This window comes from Oncorhynchus masou, chromosome 31, assembly GCF_036934945.1.
Source record: "Oncorhynchus masou masou isolate Uvic2021 chromosome 31, UVic_Omas_1.1, whole genome shotgun sequence".
Taxonomy (NCBI): domain Eukaryota; kingdom Metazoa; phylum Chordata; class Actinopteri; order Salmoniformes; family Salmonidae; genus Oncorhynchus; species Oncorhynchus masou.
The window spans coordinates 101,392,962-101,407,350 of record NC_088242.1 but is presented as its reverse complement, the minus strand read 5'-3'; the positions used below and the strand labels follow the sequence as shown (position 1 = coordinate 101,407,350).

General features: G+C 46.0%; 1 protein-coding gene across 1 annotated transcript in view; it reads right to left on the bottom strand.

Annotated features, from left to right (window-relative positions):
• LOC135524824 (actin remodeling regulator NHS-like) overlaps positions 1-14,389 on the bottom strand; it is a 128,944-nt gene that overhangs the window by 43,295 nt on the left and 71,260 nt on the right. Inside the window, 3 exon segments of the mRNA XM_064952673.1 lie at positions 5,439-5,507; positions 5,717-5,761; positions 12,282-12,418. Of these exon segments, the coding sequence (XP_064808745.1) occupies positions 5,439-5,507; positions 5,717-5,761; positions 12,282-12,418 (251 nt within the window).

Here is a 14,389-nt window from a genome sequence, read left to right as displayed (position 1 = left end):
TCCCATACCACTCTCCTCTCCTCTCCATACCACTCTCCTCCCCATACCCTCTCCTACCACTCTCCTCCCTCTCCATCCATACCACTCCTCCCCTCTCCTCTCCCTCCCCATCTCCATACCACTCTCCTCTCCTCTCCATACCACCACTCTCCTCTCCTACCCTCTACCCTCTCTCCATACCACTCTCCTCCCCTCCCGCCATACCACTCTCTCCCATACCACTCTCCTCCCATACCACCTCTCCTCTCCATACCTCTCCTCTCCTCTCCTCTCCATACCACTCTCCTCCCCCTCTCTCCATCTCCATACCACTCCTCCCTACCTACCCTCTCCATACCACTCTCCTCTCCATACCATACCCTCCCCTCCATACCCTCTCCATACCACTCTCCTCCGCCCCTCTCCCCCTCTCCTCTCCATACCACTCCTCCCCTCTCCCTCTCCATACCACTCTCCTCCCCTCTCCATACCACTCTCCTCCCCTCCTCTCCACCCCTCTCCATACCACTCTCCTCCTCCATACCACTCCATCCTCTCTCCCTCTCCATACCACTCTCCGCCCCTCTCCATACCACCATACCACTCTCCTCTCCATACCACTCTCCTCTCCATACCACTCTCCTCTCCATACTACCACCTCTCCATACCACTCCATCCTCTCCATACCCTCTCCATACCACCACTCTCCATACCACTCTCCTCTCCATACCACTCTCCTCTCCTCCCCTCTCCCATACCACTCTCCTCCCTCTCCCATACCACTCTCCCCCCTCCATACCACTCTCCTCCCCTCTCCTACCCCTCTCCATACCACTCTCCTCCCCTCTCCATACCACTCTCCTCCCCTCTCCATACCACTCTCCTCCCCTCTCCATACCACTCTCCTCCCCTCTCCATACCACTCTCCACCCCTCTCCCCATACCACTCTCCTCCCCTCTCCATACCACTCTCCTCCCCTCTCCATACTATACCACTCTCCTCTCCTCACCACTCTCCTCCATACCACTCTCCTCCCCCTCTCCCATACTCTCCATACCTACCACTCTCCTCTCCTCTCCTCCATACCACCACTCTCCCCTCCATACCACTCTCCTCCCCTCTCCCTATACCACTCTCCTCCCCATACCACTCTCTCCCCTCTCCTCCATACATACCCTCTCCATACCCTCTCCTCCTCCATACCATACCACTCTCCATACTATACCACTCTCCTCCCCATACCACTCTCCTCATACCCTCTCCATACCACTCTCCTCTCCATACCACTCCTCTCCACTCTCCATACCACTATACCCCCCTCCCCATACCACTCTCCCTCTCCCCCCTCTCCATACCATACCACTCTCCTCTCTCCATACCACTCTCCTCTCCTCCCCTCTCCATACCACTCTCCTCCCCTCTCCTCCCTCTCCATACCACTCTCCTCTCCTCTCCATACCACTCTCCTCTCCATACCACTCTCCCTCTACCCCTCTCCATACCACCCTCTCCATACCCTCCTCCCCTCTCCACCATACCACTCTCCCCCCTCTCCATCCATACCACTCTCCTCCTCCTCCCCTCTCCATACCTCCCCTCTCCATACCACTCCCTCCCCTCTCCCATACCACTCCCCTACCCCTCTCCATACCACTCTCCCTCTCCCATACCTCCCTCCTACCACTCCCCTCCTCTCCTCCCCATACCCTCCCCTCTCCTCCTCCATACCACATCTCTCCCCATACCACTCTCCTCCACTCTCCGCCCCTTCCATACCCTCTCCCCTCATACCATACCACTCCTCTCTCCTCCCCTCTCCATTACTCCTCCCCATACCACTCCTCCATACCCCTCCCCATACTATACCACTCTCCACCCCTCTCCATACCACTCTCCTCCCTCTCCATACCATACCACTCTCCTCCATACCACTCGCCCCTCTCCATACCACCTCTCCATACCTCCCTCCCCCTCCTCTATACCACTCTCCTCCCCATACCCTCTCCTCCTCTCCATACCACCACTCTCCTCCCATACCACTCTCTCCCCCTCTCCATACCACTCTCCTCCCTCTCCATACCCTCTCCATACCACTCTCCTCTCCTCCCCTCCTCTCTCTCCCCCTCTCCATACCACTCTCCTCCCCATACCACTCTCCTCTCCTCTCCATACCACTCTCCTCCCCTCTCCATACCACTCTCCTCCCCTCTCCATACCACTCTCCTCCCCTCTCCATACCACTCTCCTCTCCTCTCCATACCACTCTCCTCCATACCCTCTCCATACCCCCCTCCATACCATACCACTCTCCATACTCCATACCACTCTCCCCTCTCCATACTATACCACTCTCCTCCCCATCCATACCACTCTCCTCCCCTCTCCATACTATACCACCCACCCCTCTCATACCATACCACTCTACCTCTCTCCATACTATACACTCCTCCACTCTCCTCCCCTCTTACCCCTCTCCATACTCCCTCCATACCACTCCCTCCTCCCCATACCACTCTCCCTCTCCATACTATACCACTCTCCTCCCCATACCACTCTCCCCTCTCCTCCACTACTATACCACTCTCCTCCCCATACCATCTCCTCCCTCTCCCCTCTCTCCATACTATACCACCTACCCTCTCCATACCACTCTCCTCCCCATACCCTCTCCTCCTACTCCATACCACTCTCCTCCCTCTCCACCCTCTCCATACCATACCACTATCCGCCCTCTCCATACTATACCACTCTCTCCCCTCTCTCTCCATACTATACCACTCCATCACTCCTCTCCTCTCCATACCACCTCTCCTCTCCATACCACTCTCCTCTCCTCTCCCATACCACTCTCCCTACCACCTCTCCATACCCTCTCCATACCCTCCCTCCATCTCCTCCCCATACCATACCTCCTCCCTCTCCCTCCATACCACTCTCCGCCCCCTCCATACTATACCACTCTCCGCCTCCCCATACCACTCTCCACCTCCCCATACCACTCTCATACTATACCACTCCTCCTCCCCATACCATCCACTTCCCCTCTCCATACTATACCACCACTCCCCCCTCTCCATACTATACCACTCTCCCTCTCCCCCTCTCCATACTATACCACTCATCTTCCCCCATACCACTCTCCATACCACCTCCTCCCTCTCCATACTATACCACTCTCCCATACCACTCTCCTCCACCACTCTCCTCCTTACCACCATACCCTCCGCCCTCTCCATACTATACCACTCTCTCCTCTCCTCCACTCCTCCATACCACTCTCCTCCCCTATCCGCCCCTCTCCATACTATACCACTCTCCTCCCCATACCACCATACCACCATACCACTCCTACTATACCCTCTCTTTCCCCTCTCCATACCATACCCACTCTTCTCCCCTCTCCATACTATACCACTCTCCTCCCCATACCACTCTCCTCCCCTCTCCATACCACTCTCCTCCCCATTTCCCCCTCTCCTATACCACTCTCCTCCCCTCCCCTCTCCATACTATACCACCATCGTTTCCCCTCTCCATACTATACCACTATCGTTTCCCCTCTCCATACTATACCACTATCGTTTCCCCTCTCCATACTATACCACTATCGTTTCCCCTCTCCATACTATACCACTATCGTTTCCCCTCTTTCTGGCTGCCCTCACCTTCCCTCCAGTTTGTTAATTTGTCATGTACACAGTGCAATGAAATGCTGACTGTCAGATTAATCTCTTGACAATGCAACAACAATAGAACAAATATTTAGCGGAGTGAAGAAAAACAGTAATACAAATAAAAGCTTGATGAATTAATTTCACAGATTTAATAATGGGCAGCTTTTTTTAAATGACAAATAGTTGCATAGCCTATGAAAATAACAGCCAAGCATATTTACCTGTAGAACGGGTTATAAGACCTCTATGACTCAATTAATTTAGTCAGTTCTACCCCCTCAACACTGCCCATTTTAAACCGGGTTAATATCAAGTTGAAAAGTTCAGCTTCCTTCCATAGGAAGCTTTGTGGTTCAGCTTCCGTCCATAGGGGGTACCGTGCTGATGTCAGAAGAGAGGCGCTTCAGTCAGAAAAGCTTTCTGGGACGTGAGAGGTCCACGACGTTGTGAAATCTCCTCCAATCACATCAGGTACCATGTCACTCCAGGGACATTTTGCAGTGTGCCTGCTACTGCCTAGCACAGTTTATTGGATTGTTTATTTTAGTCATACAAATGTGTCAGTAAAACATACTGCATAGTGTGGTTATGGAAACTCAAAACAGACTTTACATTTTTGTAAATTAATAAAAAATGTCTACCATCAAAAGGTTTGGGGCTGGACCAAAAACACTGGGTCAGACTACCCTCTGGGTCAGACTACCCTCTGGGTCAGACTACCCTCTGGGTCAGACTACTCTGACTTTCTGCTTCCCCAAACTTCAATATGGTAACTAAACTAAACGTCAGAAATGTTTTCCTTGCTTCTCTCCGTGGAGCTTGGCAATGCTGAAAACAAACCCTTTTCTTCTGGCATCCAAGCTGAAAGAAAAACACTATTTCTGAATGAATTCATCTGGTTAAAAGAGCTCTTACCTTCAAGTCCTAACAGAGAGGTCCACATGGGTTCAACTGGTTCCCATCCTCCTCTACCCTCCTCTCATTCTTACCCTCCACTACCCCCATGTCCAAGTTAGAGCAGCTCTCTCCTCTGGGTGTCAGTTCCCAGCAGATTTAAGAGGCCACAAAATGCCACAAAAGGAACCGTTTCCTTGGAAACGTTCCCCAAATAGGAAAACAAATCAAAGAGAACATTTACAGTGGATTTGTTTTTACAACAATAAGGGCAGAGAGAGCGAGTGAGACACAGCGAGACAGAGCTAGAGAGCCAGAGATAGCGAGAGAGCGGGAGACAGTGAGACAGCGCGAGAGAGACAGAATGCGAGAGAGAGCGCAAGACAGCGAGAGACAGGCAGACAATAAAAAGTTTTGTTTTCTTTGGTACTCTTTGGTAGGGTGGGGTTCTGGGTAACCGCAGTACTGAGGCATGATGGGTAATCACAGAGAGAACGCCGTCATTATGGAACCCCAGGCTGCTGGGACTCTAACAGGTTGGATCCCTCGTATGCGACACACACATTCCAAACATATTTGACATCTGAGCTGCAGTGACTATTATTCTACAACCTGTATCTGACTCTACAGGAACTAGGAAAACAACAGTCTGCTCTGTGAACATTTAAAATGGGTCCAACTGTGTAAAAGAGAAGGATTACTCAGCAGAGATTGATTGTTTACAGTCGGCAGTTTATAATTCTGACCAGGTTGGAATCGGAGGAAACAAACAGCATAGAATAGGAATGTTGAAAGAATGTTTGAGAAGCATTCTAGAGTTAGAACATCACAACAGGCACAGAGAAGAGACAGGAGAGGAGGAGGAGAGATGAGGTGACATGGACCAATACCTTTCTGCTCCAGGGAGAGAAGTGGCAACATTCGGTGAGGGAGGAGGAGCGGGGGGCGGGGCTGTCAAACTACAACATGAGGATGACAAAATGAATGAATGATCAAGAAATATAAATGGATTCAGACTCAGACATTTGAAGGGTTATTGAACCACAATACACTGGGGACAAAGGAAATCTCAGGACATTTCCCAGACCCATAAATGACTGAGGAGCAAATGAACAGGATGCAGAGTTCAAACCCATGGAACAAATGAGTAACCCTTCTTTCCTGTTACCTTGGTCTGTTCTAGCTGCTGATCGTTGAATGGTTTCCCCTGCCGCTGGAGAGGAGAAACATGCATGGTACAGGCATACATTCATATGTTGTCATTCACATGCATCCACTCAACAGAACTGAACAAAGAAACGCTGCATTTCAGGATGAAATAGAATACATTGTGACTTCACACATGCAGACCACTGCATCTGGAAAGGAAAAATGAAACTGATTCACAACCTTTTTGTGTGTTTTGTTAAACATATATTTTCTTGATGAAAGTGGAACGCACATGTACAGTGCAGTCGGAAAATGTCTCCACCCTTGACTGTTTCGATGTTTTGTTACAGCCTTATTCTAAAATGGATTAACTTCTTGAAACTCCCCATCCCGGATCCGGGTTTGTGACTAAAGCCTCAGGCTCATTAGCATAACGCAACGTTAACGATTTCTGAAAATCGCAAATAAAATGAAAATAATGCGTCTGCTCTCAAGCTTAGCCTTTTCTTAACAACACTGTCATCTCAGATTTTCAAAATATGCTTTTGAACCATAGAAATTTACTAATTTGTGTAAGAGTATGCAAAGCTAGCATAGCATTTTGAGTAGCATTTAGCACGCAACATTTTCATAAAAACCAGATAACCAAATAAATAAAATCATTTACCTTTGAAGAGCTTCTGATGTTTTCAATGAGACTCTCAGTTACATACCAAATGCGCAGTTTTTCCTGAAAGCGTCTGTGTGTAGGAGAAATCGTTCCGTTTTCTACATTGCGTCTGGCTACCGAAACGAACCGAAAATTCAGTCACCTACAACGTAAAACTTTTTCCGGATTAACTACATAATATCGACCGAAACATGGCAAACGTTGTTTGGAATCAATCCTCAAGGTGTTTTTTCACATATCTCTTCATTGATATGCAGTTCGTGGAAGCTTGCTTTCCTCTCTGTATCGCATGGAAAAATACTGGCAGGTGACTTTTGCGCACCAATTTCGGCGCAGGACACCGGGCGGACACCTGGTAAATGTGGCCTCTTATGGTCAATCTTCCAATGATCTGCCTACAAATACGTCACAATGCTGCAGACACCTTGGGGAAATGACAGAAAGGGCAGGCTCATTCCTCTCGCATTCACAGCCATATAAGGAGACAATGGAAAACAGAGCCTCAAAAATCCTTGTCATTTCCTGGATGCCATCTCATCTTGGTTTTGCCTGAAGCTCACGTTCTAGGGCACGCACAGAGAATATCTTGGTATTTCTGGACACGTCAGAGTGTTTTCTTTCGAATGGTATCAATTATATGCATAGTCGAGCATCTTTTTGTGACAAAATATCTTGTTTAAAACGGGAACGTTTTTCATCCAAAAATGAAATAGCGCCCCCATAGATGTAAGAGGTTAAATCAAACATTTCCCTCAATCTAACACAGAAACTGGGGAACGTAACATTGGGCCACTCAAGGAAATTCCATTACTTGTCCTGAAGCCACTCCTCCATTATGACAATGCAAAAATAAATTTTTTAGAAATGTTGGCAAATTTATTTAAAATAAAAAACAGATACCTTATTTACGCAAGTATTCAGACCCTTTACTATGAGACTCGAAATGGAGCTCAGGTGCATCATGTCTCCATTGATCATCCTTGAGATGTTTCTACAACTTGATTCGAGTCCACCTGTGGTAAATTCAATTGATTGGACATTATTTGGAAAGGCTCACACACGTCTATATAAGGTCCCACAGTTGACAATGCATGTCAGAACAAAAACCAAGCCATGAGGTCAAAGGAATTGTACGTAGAGCTCCGAGACAGGATTGTGTTGAGGCACAGATCTAGGGAAGGGTACCAAAACATTTCTGCAGCATTAAAGGTCCCCAAGAGCACAGTGGCCTCCCCCACCGAGACTCTTCCTAGAGCTGGCCGCCCGGCCAAATTGAGCAATCCGGGGAGAAGGGCCTTAGTCAAGGAGGTGACCAAGAACTTGATGGTACCTCTTGACGGAGCTCCAGAGTTCTTCTGTGGAGATGGGAGAACCTTCCCGAAGAAAAACATCTCTGCAGCACTCCACCAATCAGGCCTTTATGGTAGAGCGGTCAGACGGAAGCGACTCCTCAGTAAAAGGCACATGACAGTCCGCTTGGAGTTTGCCAAAAGGCACCTAAAGGACTCTCAGACCATGACAAACAAGATTCTCTGGTCTGATGGAACCAAGATTGAACTCTTTGGCCTGAAAGCCAAGCGTCACGTCTGGAGGAAAGCTAGCACCATCCCTACAGTGAAGCATGGTGGTGGCAGCATCATGCTGTTCTTCAGCGGCAGGGACTGGGAGACTAGTCAGGATCGAGGCAAAGACGAATGGAGAAAAGTACAGAGATCCTTGATTTTTTTTAAATAACTTGTCCAGAGCACTCAGGACCTCAGACTGGGGTGAAGGTATACCTTCCAACAGGACAACAATCCTAAGTACACAGCCAAGACAACGCAGGAGTGGCTTCGGGACAAGTAATTGAATGTCCTTGAGTGGCCCAGTGTTACGTTCCCCAGTTTCTGTGTTGTAGTTTGTGTATTTGAGTGTGTGTTTCAGGAGATGGCTTCCTGACATCCCCCAAGCAGCTGATTGGTCGACTCCATGGCTAATTGGAGCTGACCCCGCCCACTCGTCAAGTTACAGCTGTATCCCATTAGACTCCTTCTCCAGTTATAAAAGCCAGTGTTCTGTTGTTCAGGAGAGGGATCACTGCTGGGAGGTCATTACAGAAAGATGATTGCTGAGAGAGGAGGCTGGTTATAGCATATGTTGGTTGTTTCTCAGGCAGTTGGTATGTACTATGTTAGTTGTAGATGGGAGCAGCTTTGGTATGTTCTGTGTGAGTTTGTTGCTGTCAGAGCCTATGCCTTGATGTCCTGTGTTTCTCTGTGTTTGTGAAATTGTTAATAATATTGTTTCATTTGTTCCCAGGGGATAAGGGGAAGGCACCTAGGGAGAGCTTAGGCAAGAGGCCCACGGGCATACATATACCCATAGTATATTCACTGTCTAGGCACACTAGGTAAGACCTGGGTGGACCACCACCTGTATTTTGGTTAGGGCACCAGGTGGTGCTAAAATAGGTAAGTAGTGGGTAGGCAGGAGAGGTTAGGTAAGTAGTGGGTAGGCAGGAGAGGTTAGGTAAGTAGTGGGTAGGCAGGAGAGGTTAGGTAAGTAGTGGGTAGGCAGGAGAGGTTAGGTAAGTAGTGGGGTTAGGTAAGTAGTGGGTAGGCAGGAGAGGTTAGGTAAGTAGTGGGTAGGCAGGAGAGGTTAGGTAAGTAGTGGGTAGGCAGGAGAGGTTAGGTAAGTAGTGGGTAGGCAGGAGAGGTTAGGTAAGTAGTGGGTAGGCAGGAGAGGTTAGGTAGGCAGGAAGTAGTGTGGGTAGGCAGGAGAGGTTAGGTAAGTAGTGGGAGCAGGAGTTAGGTAAGTAGTGGGTAGGCAGGAGAGGTTAGGTAAGTAGTGGGTAGGCAGGAGAGGTTAGGTAAGTAGTGGGTAGGCAGGAGAGGTTAGGTAAGTAGTGGGTAGGCAGGAGAGGTTAGGTAAGTAGTGGGTAGGCAGGAGAGGTTAGGTAAGTAGTGGGTAGGCAGGAGAGGGTAGGTACAGTGCCTTGCAAAAGTATTCGGCCCCCTTGAACTTTGCGACCTTTTGCCACATTTCAGGCTTCAAACATAAAGATATAAAACTATTTTTTGTGAAGAATCAACAACAAGTGGGACACAATCATGAAGTGGAACGACATTTATTGGATATTTCAAACTTTTTTAACAAATCAAAAACTGAAAAATTGGGCGTGCAAAATTATTCAGCCCCCTTAAATTAATACTTTGTAGTGCCACCTTTTGCTGCGATTACAGCTGTAAGTCGCTTGGGGTATGTCTCTATCAGTTTTGCACATCGAGAGACTGAAATGTTTTCCCATTCCTCCTTGCAAAACAGGTCGAGCTCAGTGAGGTTGGATGGAGAGCATTTGTGAACAGCAGTTTTCTGTTCTTTCCACAGATTCTCGATTGGATTCAGGTCTGGACTTTGACTTGGCCATTCTAACACCTGGATATGTTTATTTTTGAACCATTCCATTGTAGATTTTGCTTTATGTTTTGGTTAATTGTCTTGTGGAAGACAAATCTCCGTCCCAGTCTCAGGTCTTTTGCAGACTCCATCAGGTTTTCTTCCAGAATGGTCCTGTATTTGGCTCCATCCATCTTCCCTGTCCCTGCTGAAGAAAAGCAGGCCCAAACCATGATGCTGCCACCACCATGTTTGACAGTGGGGATGGTGTGTTCCTGGTGATGAGCTGTGTTGCTTTTACGCCAAACATAACGTTTTGCATTGTTGCCATAAAGTTCAATTTTGGTTTCATCTGACCAGAGCACCTTCCACATGTTTGGTGTGTCTCCCAGGTGGCTTGTGGCAAACTTTAAAACGACACTTTTTATGGATATCTTTAAGAAATGGCTTTTTTCTTGCCACTCTTCCATAAAGGCCAGATTTGTGCAATATACGACTGATTGTTGTCCTATGGACAGAGTCTCCCACCTCAGCTGTAGATCTCTGCAGTTCATCCAGAGTGATCATGGGCCTCTTGGCTGCATCTCTGATCAGTCTTCTCCTTGTATGAGCTGAAAGTTTAGAGGGACGGCCAGGTCTTTGGTTGATTTGCAGTGGTCTGATACTCTTTCCATTTCAATATTATCGCTTGCACAGTGCTCCTTGGGATGTTTAAAGCTTGGGAAATCTTTTTGTATCCAAATCCGGCTTTAAACTTCTTCACAGCAGTATCTCGGACCTACCTGGTGTGTTCCTTGTTCTTTATGATGCTCTCTGCGCTTTTAACGGACCTCTGAGACTATCACAGTGCAGGTGCATTTATACGGAGACTTGATTACACACAGGTGGATTGTATATCATCATTAGTCATTTAGGTCAACATTGGATCATTCAGAGATCCTCACTGAACTTCTGGAGAGAGTTTGCTGCACTGAAAGTAAAGGGGCTGAATAATTTTGCACGCCCAATTTTTCAGTTTTTTATTTGTTAAAGTTTTATCCAATAAATGTCGTTCCACTTCATGATTGTGTCCCACTTGTTGTTGATTCTTCACAAAAAAATATAGTTTTATATCTTTATGTTTGAAGCCTGAAATGTGGCAAAAGGTCGCAAAGTTCAAGGGGGCCGAATACTTTCGCAAGGCACTAAGTAGTAGGTAGGCAGGTAAGTAGTGGGTAGGCAGGTAGGAGGGGGGCTTTGACATTTCCTTTCTTTGCTTTGGTTCTGTCCAGCCCCTTTTCCCCATAATACCGTGTGACGGAATAAATTCCTAGTAAACAGTAAATTCTCTGTAGCAGGGTGTTGCGTTCCCCTCTTCCTAGAGGCGTGCGTAACACCCAGCCAAAGCCTGACTTGAACCTGATCTAACATCTCTGGAGAGACCTGAAAATAGCTGTGCAACGATGCTCTCCATCCAACCTGACGGAGTTTGAGAGGATCTACAGGTGTGCCAAGCCTGTAGAGTCATACCCAAAAAGACGAGGCTGAAATTGCTGCCAAAGGTGCTTCAACATAGTACTGAGTAAAGGGTCTGAATACTTAAGTAAATGCGATTAAAAAATATATATAATTTATAGCGACAAAAAATATCAAACTGGAAAGTCGACCTCAGGACTGACAGGTTCTTACCACAGACACGTCGATGGAGAACCAAAGAAAGGAGAGAACTTCAAGTGACGTATGTACATATTACCTTGACTGACCTGCACCCCTGCACATAGACTGACCTGCACCCCTGCACATAGACTGACCTGCACCCCTGCACATTGACTCGGTACCGACACCCCCTGTATATAGCGTCGTTATTACTATTTTGTGTTACTACATAAAATGTGTATATATTAAAAAAAACGTTAATATTTTCTTAACTCTTATTTCTCCTAGAACTGCATCTCAGTGGCCTCCCAAGTGGCTCAGAGGTCTAAGACACTGCATCTCAGCGGCCTCCCAAGTGGCTCAGAGGTCTAAGGCACTGCATCTCAGCGGCCTCCCAAGTGGCTCAGAGGTCTAAGGCACTGCATCTCAGCGGCCTCCCAAGTGGCTCAGAGGTCTAAGGCACTGCATCTCAGCACAATAGAATGTTACTACAGACCCGGGTTCATTCCCAGGCTGTTCCCAGGGGGTCCCATAATGGGCCCAGGAGGAAGGAATGACTCCACCTTCGCCTCTCCTCAGCCCGTTTGGGGAGTTGCAGCAGTGAGACGTGATCAAAAATTGGGGAGAAAAAGGGGGTACAATGCGCACAGACAAACACCTTAATGGTTGGTTATGGGCTTATAAGAAAGTATTTCACTGTATGGTGAAATTTTGCATTTGGCACATTAAGACAAATACAATTTGATTTGACAGCAGTCCCTGTGAGGATGGAACCTGGTCATCAGACGAGGAAACAGATGACTCAAAATGCTGTGGCACCGAGAGGCTTTATCATAGATATTGTCTGTAAATATATGTCTGTTATCCATAAGTTGGTAGTTGATATGAGTGGAAGTTGTGTTACCGCAGTCATGCTCCAGCCCCTCTGCGGTCTCCTCCTGGCAGAGTGTGGTGAGGGGTACGTGGGCATAGGGGGTGCCACAGAGACAGCGATGGTCACTTTGCGTCTTCTGCTGCTCGCTTGCTGTCTCAGCTGGTAATCTGATGCACACACACACACACACAATGAAAACAGCAAAACATGTGGAGAGGATTTCCAAAATGCTATATCCACCAATTTTTTTTCCCCCATTTGTTTTTTTTTTCCATCAGAAATTATTATAGGTACCTTCATGTGTAAGTAAAATAGCACTATCTACTGTGCCAACTGTACCATATCTACTGTGCCAACTGTACCATATCAACTGTGCCATATCTACTATACCTACTGTACCATATCAACTATATCTACTGTACCATATCAACTGTACCATATCTACTATACCTACTGTACCATATCTACTATATCTACTGTACCATATCAACTGTACCATATCAACTATACCTACTGTACCATATCAACACCATATCAACTATACCTACTGTACCATATCAACTGTACCTACTGTACCATATCAACTGTACCATATCAACTATACCTACTGTACCATATCAACTGTACCATATCAACTGTACCATATCTACTGTACCATATCTACTGTACCATATCTACTATACCTACTGTACCATATCAACTGTACCATATCTACTATACCTACTGTACCATATCTACACCATATCAACTATATCTACTGTGCCATATCTACTGTACCAACTGTACCATATCAACTATACCTACTGTACCATATCAACTGTACCATATCTACTATACCTACTGTACCATATCAACTGTACCATATCAACTATACCTACTGTACCATATCAACTGTACCATATCTACTATACCTACTGTACCATATCTACACCATATCAACTATATCTACTGTACCATATCAACTGTACCATATCAACTGTACCATATCAACTGTACCATATCAACTGTACCATATCTACACCATATCAACTATACCTACTGTACCATATCTACTGTACCATATCAACTGTACCATATCAACTGTACCATATCAACTGTACCATATCTACACCATATCAACTATACCTACTGTACCATATCTACTGTACCATATCAACTGTACCATATCTACACCATATCAACTATACCTACCATATCTACTATATCTACTGTACCATATCTACACCATATCAACTATACCTACTGTACCATATCTACTATATCTACTGTACCATATCAACTGTACCATATCAACTATACCTACTGTACCATATCAACACCATATCAACTATACCTACTGTACCATATCAACTGTACCTACTGTACCATATCAACTGTACCATATCAACTATACCTACTGTACCATATCAACTGTACCATATCAACTGTACCATATCTACTGTACCATATCTACTGTACCATATATACCATAACTATACCTACTGTACCATATCAACTGTACCATATCTACTATACCTACTGTACCATATCTACACCATATCAACTATATCTACTGTGCCATATCTACTGTACCAACTGTACCATATCAACTATACCTACTGTACCATATCAACTGTACCATATCTACTATACCTATACCATATCAACTGTACCATATCAACTATACCTACTGTACCATATCAACTGTACCATATCTACTATACCTACTGTACCATATCTACACCATATCAACTATATCTACTGTACCATATCAACTGTACCATATCAACTGTACCATATCAACTGTACCATATCAACTGTACCATATCTACCATATCAACTATACCTACTGTACCATATCTACTGTACCATATCAACTGTACCTACTGTACCATATCAACTGTACCATATCTACTGTACCAACTACCATATCTACTATACCCTATCAACTGTACCATATCTACTATACCAACTGTACCATATCAACTGTACCATATCTACTATACCAACTGTACCATATCAACTGTACCATATCTACTATACCTACTGTACCATATCTAATATATCTACTGTATATTATCTACTGTACATTATCTCACCATAATGCAATACTATATCTACTGTACAATATCTACTGTCCCATACCTACTGTACAATAT